Here is a 17231-nt window from a genome sequence, read left to right on the forward strand (position 1 = left end):
AGAAGCCTTTTGAAAGAAAGGATTGTTTCTGTACTAAACAGCTACTGTGATTTGTTTTGGACTGTTTTTGAGGCCCCTCATATCAGATGCTTTAAATTCTGCAGGATAATTTTTTAAAAATAGTTCAGTGACCAAAATTTTAGTATACATTTTGACCCAGAGATCCCAACATTTCAACAAAAACATGTAGAGAACATTCTGTCTTGGTTTGATTTTTTTTGTGTGTGTGTGTGTGTGTGTGTTTGTAATGAAGTGGGGTCGATTTGCACTGTTCCAAATCCTATGAAGAACAGATAAATGCTGAATCTAAACCATCCCCTGCTTTTCTAGTGTGTGAGTTTAAAAGTCTAGAAGAGAAGTCAAGCTTTTCAGGTCTGAAAACATTTCAGAATTGATACCCGCACTAATATATAATCTGTATTTTAATATTATAGCGAGGTCTGAGTAACACAGAGGATGAATGTACCCATTTGAAGGAAATGAATGATAGGACACAGGAAGAACTGAGAGAACTGGCCAATAAGTACAATGGAGCTGTGAATGAAATAAAAGAATTCACTGACAAATTAAAGGTGAGCTTGAATATATTACATTTTAAGTGTTCAATACTTTTAAAACCAACACTTCGCTCTTAAATTCATGAGAGAATTTTTGGATTTCTTACCTTTTGAGGAGGGCAGTGAGACAATTGCAGTATCCAACTTTTCCGTTCGGGTAGTCAGAACTTCTGGAGAAGTGGGATACCCCAGAGGCCACTTTCAAGGTCCTTGCTATTTTGAAGATTGACTTGGGCAAAAATGTTATCAGCACAATCTTCAGATTTGTAGATAATGATGTAATAGGCACAGCAAATAATGTCCCGAGAGAAAGAAGGATTTCGATAATTTGGGTTACAGGGCCAGCAGCTGGCAAATGCAATTTAGTGTGAACATGTGAGAATAATTGAAGTGTGGGAGCAAAGAATCAATAAAAGGGAGGATGAGTTTAAAGGCACAGTTGCATACCATTCTGTTTGTGTGGGGGGGGGGAGATCTAGAGCTTGTGGATGCAAAAAGGCAACTGGGATAATGTTTGCTTTAACAGATATATAAAGTACAAATTAAGAGGCCATGTTTTTCTATGTAAGGCACTGGTATGATCTTCTGGTCACCTCTTCAATGATCAGATGTTGCATTTGAAAGGGAACAAAGTCGGTTATCAAGAATGTAAGTTATGAGAAAAGCTTAAAATTCTGTTTTGAGTGAAAGAAGGTGGAGAATGATGCTACAAGGTAATCTAATTATCGGTCTCACGATTTATGGGGAGAATTGACTAAGTTGATCTGGGCAAGTTAAAATATTAGCATGTTCGCCGATAACAGTGAAGTCTGGTAGAACTTTCTTTATCAGAACAGTAAGTAGACTTGTGGAATAAGGCACAGGGAAGGCCATTAAACAAAATAATTAAAATTGGTTCAAGAGAAGGGACTAAAGAATACACTGAGGTGTCAGTATAGTTATCAATCAAAAATGGAAGGCCTGTTGTGCCAACTGTACTTTTCCTGCATCAATTTTTTTGTGTTCTCCTCTTGGTCTTCAATTTGACCTACACTTCGCTATTTAAATTTAGTATTAATCCCCGTTGAATCAAAAATTAAGTTGCCCATCGAAAAGATTTCACACTTGTTGTAGTCGCTGCTCTAAAGCCTGGAAAATTAATGTCCCAGTGAGGTGGAGGTGGAATCCTGTATCATACAGCATGAGTATGGACAAGATTCATTTCTGCATTCGTACCCAAGGTGTCATATGAACTCCTATTACTTGTGCATTTTTCTGTCCTGTTCATTAAAAATCTGAAACATAGCATCTGTACAATTATACAATTACATGTTTGGTACTTGCCAAATTGTGGTAACTTGATTTTTCTTTAAAAATTGAGGGAGGAAATCTACATATATCATTTGTGTAAAAAAAAATTCTGCTTTTCTTCACTTTTTCAAGTGCAAGATGAAGATTTGTGTACTTCACTGTTCCGTAGAGCTGTACCTGTTCATTTTAAAAAAATAAGTATCTTCATATCTTCAATATAAGATATCTTAAGGAAGACAAAAAAAAATAACATTTCTATTCAAGGATTGATTCTAATAAAGGCTATCTTTCTTGCCTTGTTCATTCAGGTTAGCTGGAGTAATGTCTGTCATGATAGTCACTGCATCCAGTTTCACTTGACAGGAATACACAGCAGCAGTCCAATCTACTTGCACTTTTATAGATATTTTCTGTGTAACACAAAGGACACCCTAACATTCTATCAGGAGCTGCATCCCCTTAAAATAAATGAACATCTGATCAGTTTTTCTGTTTCATAGTGATGTTAAAATTGCAATGTAAATCTAGAGCCAGGGTCAACCTGACCCTGGAGGAAAGTGGCATGAGACTCTCTAGAGGAGGCAGTCTCACACAGCTTGGGTTTGATATTGCTTTGGGTGCATCACCATCATTGTGTCCAATGGATTTCACGAGTCCCCTCTTGGACTTTCTAAGCACTTTTTAAACATTTAAGTTAAATCTAGGCAGCTTTAAGTGTTATGAGCACTGCCTTCATGCTACAAACATATTTTGTTTGCTAGGAGCGGAGATTGCACAAAGCTCTCTCCTGGACAAGAGAATTGGAGTTCTAACCAGTTGGTATAAACTGGGTACTGTCTGGCTGGAATAAAGTGCAGCATTAATTGAACAGAAATGGAATAGAAAATGCAATGTTTTGCACTCAATTAGAACCTCATAAGTAATTGTTTTGATTGTAAGCCATTATGGTAACACAATATTTAACAGTAGCAAACGGATACATTAATTTCTCCAGTGATTTTTTTTTCTTGAGTCATATTTTTTCTTGTCAACTTGCTTTGATGTTTCCATCCCATGTAGCTAATTTTTGTCGGTGTTTTTTCATTTTGTTCAATAAAGTTTTTAGATTAACTTTTTTTTAATGGTCTATGAAACTGAATTTAGCACATTTGTTAATGAGGAAGAGTGCTGCTTGGAGCAGAACATGTTGAATAACACCATAAAATGTGAAAGTTGCAGAGAATTTGAAAACCATTAACTAGGTGACTTCGTTTTTTAGTGATTTATTATGTCAATTTTGTCTGTGAGCAGCAGGCAGAAGGGAGACAAGAAGAGATTCAGCAGAAGGCCCTATCTGAGAAGAAGGAATTACAGCACAGAATAGATGAAATGGAAGAGAAGGAACAGGCACTTCAGGCTAGGATTGAAGCCTTACAGGCTGACAATGACTTCACCAATGAACGGCTTACTGCTTTACAAGGTAAATTGAACTTGCAGAGCATCATAGATGCTTGCTTAAAGGAAAACTGTGAGCAAAAAACACAAATTTAGTAAAACCTCTACCATCCTGAAAGTAAAATTAAAAATCCTCCAATATTTTGAGTACTAAATGAGACTCACTTTTTTGTTAGCAGTTACCCTATGATTTTCTGACTGATAACTAACCAAATTCAACTTAGCCTCTTCCTTCTTCTCCTCTGCCCCTTCTCCAACCCCCACCCCATGCACTACGCTGTTCCACCAAACCGTCCTTCTTGCTTCTTTCTTTTCCTGTTCCCCATGCTCTTAACAGCCAATCACAAGATGCATGTCGTCAGTTTGCTAAATATGCTGTGGAGTTACTTTTTTCCAGTTACTAAATTCAACTTGTTTTTCCTTTTCTCTCCCACTTTCACTTAGAGGCTACTACAGTGAGAGAAAATGAGTGACTTCTGGTCAGGATTCCTGACACAGCAAATCTTCTCAAACTGTTTCAGACCTACATAGATTGAATTGAGCAAAGTAGTCTTTTTTAACAATAACATACGTTATACATAAAATACTTCTGTTGATCCTTTTGGGGAGGGGAGGGGTTTTCTTCTTTTGATTGAGCAGTAAAGGCAAACTGAAAAATACTACTGAATGCTAATTACTAATACTGTCAGTAAGCTCACAATGCACGGAATATGTGGGGGACTTTAATCTTCTTATAGACTGGGCAAACCAAATTGGCAAAGGTAGTTTGGAGGACGAGTTCATGGAATGCATTTTGAAACAGTTTTCCAGAACAATATGTGGAGGAACCAAATAGGGAACAGGCTATTTTAGATCTAGTTTTCTGTAATGAGACAGGGTTAATTAGTAATCTTATAGTAAAGGATCCTCTGGGGAAGAGTGATCATAATATGATGGAATTTCATATTGAGTTTGAGAGTGATCTAGTTAAGTCAGAAACTAGGGTCTTAAATTTAAACAAATCCAATTATGTAGGTATGAGGGGCGAGTTAGTTAAGATAGATTGGGAAATTAGATTAAAAGATATGATGGTAGTTGAGCAATGGTGAATATTTAAATAAATAATTCATAATTCTCAACGAATATGCAATTCCTTGAGGAATAAAAACTCCATGGGCAAATTGGTTCAACCGTGGCTAACTGGAGAAGTTAAGGATAGCATTAGATTAAAAAAAACAGGCTTACAATGTTGCCAAAAAGAGTAGCCTGAGGATTGGGAGGGTTTTAGAAATCAGCAAAGGATGACCAAGAAATTGATAGAGGGAGAAAATAGAATGAGAGTAAACTAGCAAGAAATATAAAAACAGATTGTAAGAGCTTCTACAAATATGTAAAAAGTTAGAGATTAGCAAAAGTAAATGTGGGTCCCTTAGAGGCTGAGACAGGAGAAATTATAATGGGGAGTAAGGAAATGGCACAGATGTTAAACAAATATTTTGCATCTGTCTTCACAGTAGAAGACACAAAAAGCATAATGGAAAAGAGTCAGGAACCAAGGGTCTAATGAGAGTGAGGAACTTAAAGTAATTAGTGAAGAGAAAGTACTGGAGAAATTAATGGGACTAAAAGCCGACAAATCCCCAAGGCCTGATGGCCTACACCCTAGGGTTTTAAAAGAGGTGGCTGCAGAGATAGTGGATGCATTTGTTTTGATCTCCCAGAGTTCCCTCAATTCTAGAATGGTCCCCATTGATTGGAAGATAGCAAATGTAACCCCGCTATTCAAGAAAGGAGGGAGAGAAAAAGCAGGGAACAATAAGCCAGTTTGCCTGACGTCAGTAGTAGGGTAAATGCTACAATCTGTTATGAGGGATGTGGTAACAGGGCACTTAGAAAATCATGATTAGGCAGAGTCAACACAGTTTTATGGAAGAGAAAGTGTTTGACAAATCTATTTTTAGAGTTTTTTGAGAGTGTAACTGGCAGGGTAGATAAGGAAGAACCAGTGGATGTAGTATATTTGGATTTTGAAAAGGCATTCGATAAGCTGCCACCCGAGAGGTTGTTACAAAAGATTAGGGCTCATGGGATTGGGGATAATCTTTTAGCATGGATTGAGGATTGGTTAACGGACAGAAAACAGAGATTAGGAATAAAAGGGTCATTTTCGGGTTAGTAGGTTGTAACTGGTGGGGTGACGCAAGGGTCAGTGCTTGGGTCTCTGCTATTTACAATCAATATCAATGACTTTGATGAGAGGACCCCGAGTGTAATGTATCCAAGTTTGCTGCTGATTTTAAAAAAAAACTAGGTGGGCAAGTAAGCTGTGAGGAGGCTGCAAAGGGATATTGGCAGGTTAAGTGATTGGGCAAAGAAGGAGGCAGATGGAAAATAATGTGGGAAAATGTGAAATTATCCACTTTGGTAGGAAGAAGAGAAAAGCAGAATTTTTTTAAAAGGTGAGAAACGAGTAAATGTCAGTATTCAGAGGGATTTGGGTGTCCTTGTACACGAATCACAGAAAGTTACCTTGCAGGTACAGCAAGCAATTAGGAAAGCAATTCAAAACTGAGAGTGGCAGATTTTTGGACACTAAGGGAATCAAGGGATTTGGGGATCGGGCGGGAAAGTTTTGGGGTCAAAGATCAGCCATGATCTTATTGAATGGCGGAGCAGGCTCGAGGGGGTCCGATGATCTACTCCTCCGATTTCTTATTTTCTTGTGGTTACTGCTAAAGAGGTGGCAAAATTTGTAATTGCAGCCTTAGGTCACCAAAGTGTAAAGGGTATATTTTTTAAATGTGCCTAATGTTCAAGGATGAATTGTTTGATCAGCATTAGTCCTAATGCTTGTGTTCTCAGTTATTGCTAATCTTGTACCAGATGTGGAAGATTTGTAAAATTATCCAAATTTTATTTGTTTCCATTCTTTTTCAAGTGTTGAACTTCAGTGCACCTTTCCACGTCTGAATTTATAACTGAATATAATTCTAAATTGCTGCTCTTTTTTAAATACAGTACGGTTAGAACAACTTCAGGAGAAAAATATCAAGGAGCACAACAGTATAGGTGAGTTTAGTAGAAATGATTGAAATGTATCTAGATTATAGATTTTAATATTACAAGATGTAGTATTTAAGAAAAGGTAATTGAACTTGTTTCTAGGATTTCAACCGAATATCAAAGTTTTTGGCCATAATCTTGATCATTTTAATGCATTTGAATATATTTGATATGTCTTCAGTTTAACCACAAGAAAATTTCTTCTGTAAGGATTAGATGTATGTGATGATCACTTGCTACATGATAATTCAGATGAAATTTTCGTGCCATTTCCCGAAATGTCATCCAGTTTGTGTGTTCATACTTCAGATAAACTTGATAATTTATCTAACACAATCCCCTCTTAAGACTACATCTAACTGAGCAGTGACAGATTATTTTGATTTACTATCTCCATTCTCTGAAAAATTCTTCCCACTCACCCTCTCAAAAAACACACCACTGCTCAAGTTAGATTTTTTTGCCCATTGGGTTGAGATGGCTAATTCAGCACACTGGTTGGAGCTGTCCTAGTCTATCTGGCTCCAAGCCACTGCTTTAACCATCTGAAGCAATAGAGGAGAGGAATTGGAGGAGGATGGTGTGGTCAACCATGTCAAAGGCTGCAGACAAGTCAAGAAGGATGAGGAGGGATAGTGCACCATGGTCACTGTCACAAAGGATGTCATTTGTGACTTTGATTAGGGCTGTTTCAGTGCTGTGGCAGGGGCTAAAACCTGTTTGGAGCGGTTCAAACATGTAGTTGTGGGAATGATAAGCACAAATTTGGGAGATGCCAACACATTCAAGAACTTTGGAGATAAAAGGGAGGTTGGAGATTAGATGGAGATGGAGACAATATCCATAGACAGTCCCCTGTCCACCTTGTTAGTGACCTCCTCAAAAAAAATTCAATGAGGTTAGTCACAAATCCATGCTGACTGTCTTTGATGAACTCATACTTGTTCAAATGCTCAGTCACTCTGTCCTTGATAGATTCCAATGACTTCCCCACAACTGATGTTAAGCTGACAGGTCTGTAGTTTCCTGGTTTCTCTCTCTCTCCCTCCCTCCTGTCTTAAATAATGGAGTGAAATTTGCAATTTTCCAACCCAGAGGCACAATTTCTGAATCTAGAGAGCTTTGGAAAATTATGAAAAACCCATCTGCAATTTCCCTCCTTGCTTCTTTTAATACCCTAGGGTGGAAACCATCAGGTCCTGGTGATTTGCCTACTTTAAGTCCCATTATTTTCTTCATTACCATTTTTATTACTTGTATTAAATCTACTAAGTTGCTCCCCTTGACTTATTTATAGGTTCCCTTGTACCGCTGGTATTTTTCCTTTTCCTGTATTGTGAAAACAGATACAAAGTCGTCATTTAACAAGTCTGTCATTTCTTCATTATCCATTATAGTCTCACCTGCATCTGTCTTTAATGGGCCACATTCCCCCTTACCACTCTCTCTTAATATATTTATAAAAACTTTTACTATTAGCTTTGATATCTCTTGCAAGTTTTTGTTCATACTCCCTTTTTGTATCTTTTATTACTACTTTTGTATCCATTTGTTGTTTTTTAGCTGTCCCAGTTTGCTGGATTCCCACTTTTCCATGCATTTGTGTAAGCCTTTTCTTTTAGTTTAATACTATCTCTTATCTTCTTTGTTTACCTTGGTTGCTTAATTGCAAAAGTGGAGCTTTTGCCTTTGAGTGGTATGTACTGTTTCTACATTGAAACCAAATACTTCCTTGAATACTTCCCACTGTTTGTCCATAGGTTTACCCTTTTACAGCTCAGCCCAGTTTACTGCAGTCAGTTTATTTCTCATCCCTTCAAAGTTTGCCTTACTTAAATTTAAAATCTTGGTTTGTGAAGCTTGCTTCTCCCTCTCAAACCTAATATCAAATTCAATTGCATTATGGTCATTATTCGCAAGTCAGATTATTAACTAATTCTGGTTTGGCATTCATCACTAAATCTAGCATTCCGTGTCAGTTCTGAAACATACCATTCCAAAAACTGTCCTGAATACATTCCAGAAATTCATTTCCTTTACGACTTGAGCTATTCTGCTTCTCATAGTCTATGTGAAAATTAAAATCCTCCATATTGTTTGTTACACATTTCCCTGATCTCTATATTTTATACATTTCCCCCACTACATCACTACTGTCAGGAGGTCTGCAGACAACTCCCACCAGAGTGCATCCTTTACTGTTCCTTTATTCTACCCATGTCCTTTCTTTTCACTGCTGTGATTTTAGATGCATTAGCTTTAGGCTGCTGACGCATAGTAAATTCATAGTTTGTTATTTGTCACTTGGGAAGTAATACAAGCTGATGTAAGATAGGATTTATTGACTTATTTCAGGGAAATTATGCTATGCATTGATACAGTTTACCGAGAAATTCAGCTGCAAAATGCATATCCAGCATCTGCTTCTGATTTGTAAATAGTAGCTGAGAATAAAATAGAAAATGTTATTATTAATTACAAGTACAGCTGGTTCATTTGCTAATTTCTAGCTATGTATATTGCACATTTTTGCTTGCTTGCCTGCCATGCTGTATAATAGCACAGGCTTAAAGTATAGTTGCCAGCAGAGGGTGCTGTGTGCCTACTAGGCTGCTGTCGTAATTCAGGAGTTTTATTTCTCTAACTGAGAAGCACTTACTCTTGGATCAATTATTTTGAAGTTATCATGTAAAGCTGAAGAGAGAGGCTGAAGGTGCTTTAGAAAACTAAGAATTAGCTAATGTATTTGTAATCTTCATCTTTTTAAAAACAAAAGTTAAATTTGGGATTAAATTTTTGTGTAACTTTTTTTGTTCAAATAGTTTTTACAGGTGACATCTGCAGCAGTGTTTGCTTATCAGAAATCCAATTGATGTGTGAACGCTGACCAATTGCTCGCCCTCGTGTGTGATGCTCTCTCCCTTCTCCCCTTGCCCCCGTTTTCCAACTCCCACTTTTACCCTTTCACACTCGTTCATTCTCTTCCTTTTATTCTGTTTCTTGCTCTTGTTTCTTTGTCTCTTTGCTGCACCCTTCCTCTCTGCTCGGCTTTTCTCTTTGCTCGCCTCCCCCCCCCCCCCCCCATCCCCCCCCCCCCCCCCATCCCCCCCACCACTTGCGTGCTCTTTCTCTTGCTCTCTCTCTCGCTCTCTCAACCAGCGAGAGTCACTAGATAATGATCAGAATATAGAACACTGGCTGTAATCTTCTCTTAGTTACCCCAAACCAAGCCAGGGCACTGAGGTTGGTTTAGTCCCTACCGATGCCTTGGCTGGGCTGAGAGCTAATTCCGCACAAACCAGCGATTAAATTTAAATTGTAGTTGTTGTTAAGCTAACTTAAGGGTTAAGTCATGGCAGGAGATCCCAGACCCGTGTCATGTTCCTCTTGTGGGATGTGGGATGTGGGAATTCAGGGATCCTTCCTGTGTCCCTGGTTCCTTCACCTGCGGGAAGTGTGTCCAGCTGCAGCTACTGCTTGACCGCTTGACGGCTCTGGAGCTGCGGATGGACTCACTTTGTAGCATCCGCGATGCTGAGGAAGTCGTGGATAGCACGTTCAGTGAGTTGGTCACACCACAGATAAAAATTACTGAGGGAGATAGTAAATGGGTGACCAACAGGCAAAGGAAGAGTAGGAAGGCAGTGCAGGGGTACCCTGCAGTCATCTCCCTCCAAAACAGGTATACAGTTTTGGATACTGTTGGGGGAGATGGCTCACCAGGGGAAGGTGACAGCGGCCAGGTTCATGGCACCATGGCTGGCTCTGCTGCACAGGAGGGCAGGAAAAAGAGTGGCAGAGCTATAGTGATAGGGGACTCGATTGTAAGGGGAGTAGACAGGCGTTTCTGCGGACGCAACCGAGACTCCAGGATGGTATGTTGCCTCCCTGGTGCAAGGGTCAGGGATGTCTCGGAGCGGCTGCAGGACATTCTGGAGGGGGAGGGTGAACAGCCAGTTGTCGTGGTGCATATAGGTACCAACGATATAGGTAAAAAACGGGATGAGGTCCTACAAGCTGAATTTAGGGAGTTAGGAGTTAAACTAAAAAGTAGGACCTCAAAGGTAGTAATCTCAGGATTGCTACCAGTGCCACGGGCTAGTCAGAGTAGGAATGACAGGATAGCTAGGATGAATACGTGGCTTGAGAGATGGTGCAAGAGGGAGGGATTCAAATTCCTGGGCCATTGGAACCGGTTCTGGGGGAGGTGGGACCAGTACAAATTGGACGGTCTGCATCTGGGGCAGGACTGGAACCAATGTCCTAGGGGGAGTGTTTGCTGGTGCTGTTGGGGAGGGTTTAAACTAATATGGCAGGGGGATGGGAACCGATGCAGGAAGTCAGTGGGAAGTAAAGTGGTAACAGAAACAAAAGGCAATAAGGGAGAGTGTACAAAACATGACCGGACAGATGGTCTGAGAAAGCAGGGCAAAGACCAAGGGAAGTCTAGATTAAACTGCATTTATTTCAATGCAAGAAGTCTGATGGGCAAGGCAGATGAACTCAGGGCATGGATGGGTACATGGGACTGGGATGTTATAGCTATTACTTAAACATGGCTAAGGGAGGGGCAGGACTGGCAGCTCAATGTTCCAGGGTACAGATGCTATAGGAAAGATAGAGCAGGAGGTAAGAGAGGAGGGGGAGTTGCGTTCTTGATTAGGGAGAACATCATGGCAGTAGTGAGAGGGGATATGTCCGAGGGTTCGCCCACTGAGTCTATATGGGTAGAACTGAAAAATAAGAAGGGAGAGATCACTTTGATAGGATTGTACTACAGGCCCCCAAATAGTCAACGGGAAATTGAGGAGCAAATATGTAAGGAGATTACAGACAGCTGCAAGAAAAATAGGGTGGTAATAGTGGGGGACTTTAACTTTCCCAACATTGACTGGGACAGCCATAGCATAAGGGGCTTGGATGGAGAGAAATTTGTTGAGTGTATTCAGGAGGAATTTCTCATTCAGTATGTGGATGGCCCGACTAGAGAGGGGGCAAAACTTGACCTCCTCTTGGGAAATAAGGGCGGGCAGGTGACAGAAGTGTTAGTGAGGGATCACTTTGGGACCAGTGATCATAATTCCATTAGTTTTAAGATAGCTATGGAGAATGATAGGTCTGGCCCAAAAGTTAAAATTCTAAATTGGGGAAAGGCCAATTTTGATGGTATCAGACAGGAACTTTCAGAAGTTGATTGGGAGAGTCTGTTGGCAGGCAAAGGGACGTCTGGTAAGTGGGAGGCTTTCAAAAGTGTGTTAACCAGGGTTCTCAGGGTAAGCACATTCCTTATAAAGTGAAGGGCAAGGCTGGTAGAAGTAGGGAACCTTGGATGACTCGGGAGATTGAGGCCCTAGTCAAAAAGAAGAAGGAGGCATATGACATGCATAGGCAGCTGGGATCAAGTGGATCCCTTGAAGAGTATAGAGATTGCCGGAGTAGAGTTAAGAGAGAAATCAGGAGGGCAAAAAGGGGACAGGAGATTGCTTTGGCAGATAAGGCAAAGGAGAATCCAAAGAGCTTCTACAAATACATAAAGGGCAAAAGAGTAACTAGGGAGAGAGTAGGCCTCTTAAGGATCAACAAGGTCATCTATGTGCGGAACCACAAGAGATGGGTGAGATCCGAAATGAATATTTCACATCAGTGTTTACGGTTGAGAATTTACGGATGTAAGGGAACTTGGGGAAATAAATAGTGATGTCTTGAGGAGTGTACATATTACAGAGAGGGAGGTGCTGGAAGTCTTAACGCGCATCAAGGTAGATAAATCTCCGGGACCTGATGAAATGTATCCCAGGACGTTATGGGAGGTTAGGGAGGAAATTGCGGGTCCCCAGCAGAGATATTTCAATCATCGACAGCTACAGGTGAGGTGCCTGAAGATTGGAGGGTAGCAAATGTTGTGCCTTTGTTTAAGAAGGGCGGCAGTGAAAAGCCTGGGAACTACAGACCGGTGAGCCTGACATCTGTAGTGGGTAAGTTGTTAGAGGGTATTCTGAGAGACAGGATCTACAGGCATTTGGAGAGGCAGGGACTGATTAGGAACAGTCAGCATGGTTTTGTGAGTGGAAAATCATGTCTCACGAATTTGATTGAGTTTTTTGAAGGGGTAACCAAGAAGATAGATGAGGGCTGTGCAGTAGACGTGGTCTACATGGACTTTAGCAAAGCCTTTGACAAGGTACCGCATGGTAGTTTGTTACATAAGGTTAAATCTCACGGGATCCAAGGTGAGGTAGCCAATTGGATACAAAATTGGATTGATGACAGAAGACAGAGGGTGGTTGTGGAGGGTTGTTTTTCAAACTGGAGGCCTGTGACCAGCGGTGTGCCACAGGGATCGGTGCTGGGTCCGCTGTTATTTGTTATTTATATTAATGATTTGGATGAGAATTTAGGAGGCATGATTAGTAAGTTTGCAGATGACACCAAGATTGGTGGCATTGTGGACAGTGAAGAAGGTTGTCTAGAATTGCAACGGGATCTTGACAAATTGGGCCAGTGGGCCGATAAATGGCAGATGGAGTTTAATTTAGATAAATGTGAGGTGATGCATTTTGGTCGATCGAATCGGGCCAGGACCTACTCCGTTAATGGTAGGGCGTTGGGGAGAGTTATAGAACAAAGAGATCTAGGAGTACAGGTTCATAGCTCCTTGAAAGTGGAGTTACAGGTGGATCGGGTGGTGAAGAAGGCATTCGGCATGCTTGGTTTCATTGGTCAGAACATTGAATACAGGAGTTGGGATGTCTTATTGAAGTTGTACAAGACATTAGTAAGGCCACACTTGGAATACTGTGTACAGTTCTGGTCACCCTATTATAGAAAGGATATTATTAAACTAGAAAGAGTGCAGAAAAGATTTACTAGGATGCTACCGGGACTTGATGGTTTGACTTATAGGGAGAGGTTGGATAGGCTGAGACTTTTTTCCCTGGAGAGTAGGAGGTTTCGGGGTGATCTTATAGAAGTCTATAAAATAAAGAGGGGCATAGATAAGGTAGATAGTCAAAATCTTTCCCCATAGGTAGGGGAGTCTATAACGAGGGGGCATAGATTTAAGGTGAGAGGGGAGAGATACAAAAGGGTCCAGAGGGGCAATTTTTTCACTCAAAGGGTGGTGAGTGTCTGGAACGAGCTGCCAGAGGCAGTCGTGGAGGTGGGTACAATTTTGTCTTTTAAAAAGCATTTGGACAGTTACATGGGTAAGATGGGTACATAAGAACATAAGAACATAAGAAATTGGAGCAGGAGTAGGCCAATCGGCCCCTCGAGCCTGCTCCGCCATTCAATAAGATCATGGCTGATCTGATCCCAACCACAAATCTAAAGAACACAAGAAGTCGGAGCAGGACCCGGCCACACAGCCCCTGGGCCCTCTCCGCCACCCACAGGGCATTGACCGATCCGAACTCAGCTTCATGTCCAATTTCCTGCCCGCTCCCCATAACCCCTAATTCCCTTTACTTCTAGGAAACTGTCTATTTCTGTTTTAAATTTATCTAATGATGTAGCTTCCACAGCTTCCTGGGGCAGAAATAGCAAGCACTTTACACGCTGGCAGCGGAGGGATATGGGCCAAGTGCAGGCAATTGGGACTAGCTTAGTGGTATAAACTGGGCGACATGGACATGTTGGGCCGAAGGGCCTGTTTCCATGTTGTAAACTTCTATGATTCCAAACTTGAGTTCTTCCTGGTCTGCATGACTATTTTGACTCAAGTATACACAAAGATAAATAGAAAAAAAACAAGTGCATCATATTATTTTGTGACTGCTGGTGAAATTTTGATTTGAATATTTTAGTATTATGAAAATTTTATGCATGGGGGAGATTTGTTTGTTAAACCATGTTTTGTTCACAAAATGGTTGCCTGGTTCAGATGTAAATTGAGATGGATTGAAGTCTTTTGTAACTCCGTTCCTCCTCTCCCAAGCTCCAAATTGGTCCAGACCTTCCTTCGTCTGTGTCTGACACCTGGACCAATTTAGAATCCTGAAGGAAGTGTGTCATGTGAACTGGACAATGGAATCATCCACACCCTTTTTTAAGAGGAAATAACTGTCCCCAAGTGTTCTTGCTTTTATATGCCTAGTTTTATTGCAACAGTTTGCCCTCCCAACTACCTTTGCCACTGGGGTGATTTTGAGGTAATATGTTGGCATGTTAGTTTTTGTAAACAATTTTACAACACCAAGTTATAGTCCAACGATTTTTATTTGAAATCTGCAAGCTTTCGGAGGCTTCCTCCTTCCTCAGGTAAATGTCAGGAGCTCCTTGAAGCCTACGCATTTATACATCATAGAACAATACATGGTGTTTACAGACTGCCCCTGCAACTGCCCGTTGCCAAGGCAATCACCGTGTTCAGACAGAGAGGTGTCACCTACAGAACCCCCGAATACACATTCAACAAAAAAACAAACAGGAAAAAAAAGAGAGAGAGGCAGAAACATCCGGAAGGCAGAGAAAGCCAGCAAATGACCCATTATATTAAAAACAGATAGCTTTTGTTCGCTGGTGGGGTAACGTGTCGCGTGACATGAACCCAAGATCCCGGTTGAGGCCGTCCTCATGGGTGCGGAACTTGGCTATCAATTTCTGCTCGACGATTTTGCGTTGTCGTGTGTCTCGAAGGCCGCCTTGGAGAACGCTTACCCGAAGATCGGTGGCTGAATGTCCCTGACTGCTGAAGTGTTCCCCGACTGGGAGGGAACCCTCCTGTCTGGCGATTGTTGCGCGGTGTCCGTTCATCCGTTGTCGCAGCGTCTGCATGGTCTCGCCAATGTACCATGCTCCGGGCCATCCTTTCCTGCAGCGTATGAGGTAGACCACGTTGGCCGAGTCACAGGAGTATGAACCATGCACCTGGTGGGTGGTGTCCTCTCGTGTGATGGTGGTATCTGTGTCGATGATCTGGCATGTCTTGCAGAGGTTACCGTGGCAGGGTTGTGTGGTGTCGTGGACGCTGTTCTCCTGAAAGCTGGGTAATTTGCTGCGAACGATAGTCTGTTTGAGGTTGGGTGGCTGTTTAAAGGCGAGTAGTGGAGGTTTGGGGAAGGCCATCGCGAGGTGTTCGTCGTCATTGATGACATGTTGAAGGCTGCGGAGAACATGGCGTAGTTTCTCCGCTCCGGGGAAGTACTGGACGACGAAGGGTACTCTGTTGGTTGCGTCCCGTGTTAGTCTTCTGAGGAGGTCTATGCGATTTTTTGCTGTGGCCCGTCGGAACTGTCGATCGATGAGTCGAGCGTCATATCCCGTTCTTACCAGGGCGTCTTTCAGAGTCTGTAGGTGTCCATCCTATGGGATGGACACCTACAGACAGGATGGACACCTACAGACTCTGAAAGACGCCCTGGTAAGAACGGGATATGACGCTCGACTCATCGATCGACAGTTCCGACGGGCCACAGCGAAAAATCGCATCGACCTCCTCAGAAGACTAACACTGGACGCAACCAACAGAGTACCCTTCGTCGTCCAGTACTTCCCCGGAGCGGAGAAACTACGCCATGTTCTCCGCAGCCTTCAACATGTCATCCATGATGACGAACACCTCGCTATGGCCTTCCCCACACCTCCACTACTCGCCTTTAAACAGCCACCCAACCTCAAACAGACTATCGTTCGCAGCAAATTACCCAGCTTTCAGGAGAACAGCGTCCACGACACCACACAACCCTGCCACGGTAACCTCTGCAAGACATGCCAGATCATTGACACAGATACCACCATCACACGAGAGGACACCATCCACCAGGTGCATGGTTCATACTCCTGTGACTCGGCCAATGTTGTCTACCTCATACGCTGCAGGAAAGGATGCCCCGGAGCATGGTACATTGGCGAGACCATGCAGACGCTGCGACAACGGATGAACGGACACCGCGCAACAATCGCCAGACAGGAGGGTTCCCTCCCAGTCGGGGAACACTTCAGCAGTCAGGGACATTCATCCACCGATCTTCGGGTAAGCGTTCTCCAAGGCGGCCTTCGAGACACACGACAACGCAAAATCGTCGAGCAGAAATTGATAGCCAAGTTCCGCACCCATGAGGACGGCCTCAACCGGGATCTTGGGTTCATGTCACGCTACACGTTACCCCACCAGCGAACAAAAGCTATCTGTTTTTAATATAATGGGTCATTTGCTGGCTTTCTCTGCCTTCCGGATGTTTCTGCCTCTCTTTTTTTTCCTGTTTGTTTTTTTGTTGAATGTGTATTCGGGGGGTCTGTAGGTGACACCTCTCTGTCTGAACACGGTGATTGCCTTGGCAACGGGCAGTTGCAGGGGCAGTCTGTAAACACCATGTATTGTTCTATGATGTATAAATGCGTAGGCTTCAAGGAGCTCCTGACATTTACCTGAGGAAGGAGGAAGCCTCCGAAAGCTTTTCGATTTCAAATAAAAATCGTTGGACTATAACTTGGTGTTGTAAAATTGTTTACAATTGTCAACCCCAGTCCATCACCGGCATCTCCACATCATGTTAGTTTTTGGTAGAGTTAGTTAGTAGAGTTGGAATTTTTTCAACCATGATTGTTCAGAACTTCAAAAAAAATGTTTTGCTGGTGATTTTTTTTTTGCATATTTCTTTAGGCTTAACACAGGTAGTGCACATTCAATTATTATTCCCAGGCAGTAAATCACACTATTGTAGGATATGGTTTTTTCTGCACAAAAATATATTTGTTTGAATGTTGTACTCAGCTTTAGAACTGTATCGGAGATTTCTCTTAAAATGTGTAGGAGAGAATGAAATGATTTTGAAAATGACATCGATATCAGTGCTTTTTGTTCACAGCATTTTTACCGTCTGAATCTTCAGTGATCTTTCTTGCTTCCAGTGAATCCGTGTTTATTGCAATATAATTGTTTTAAACAATTTCCTAGGTCAGCAAGTT

General features: G+C 41.8%; 1 protein-coding gene across 24 annotated transcripts in view; it reads left to right on the forward strand.

The window, feature by feature from the left end:
• The window catches only part of slmapa (sarcolemma associated protein a), a 188226-nt gene that overhangs the window by 87027 nt on the left and 83968 nt on the right, over window positions 1-17231 (forward strand). For 20 of the 24 annotated variants that reach the window (XM_067998769.1, XM_067998777.1, XM_067998783.1 and 17 more), the window contains 3 exons: window positions 435-572; window positions 3138-3306; window positions 6279-6329. In XM_067998769.1, the coding sequence (XP_067854870.1) occupies window positions 435-572; window positions 3138-3306; window positions 6279-6329 (358 nt within the window). The remainder of the gene's footprint in view (window positions 1-434; window positions 573-3137; window positions 3307-6278; window positions 6330-17231) is intronic. The other 4 variants (XM_067998773.1, XM_067998785.1, XM_067998775.1 and 1 more) reach the window with 1 other exon arrangement.

Source organism: Heptranchias perlo, chromosome 17, assembly GCF_035084215.1.
Source record: "Heptranchias perlo isolate sHepPer1 chromosome 17, sHepPer1.hap1, whole genome shotgun sequence".
NCBI classification, from domain to species: Eukaryota; Metazoa; Chordata; class Chondrichthyes; order Hexanchiformes; family Hexanchidae; genus Heptranchias; species Heptranchias perlo.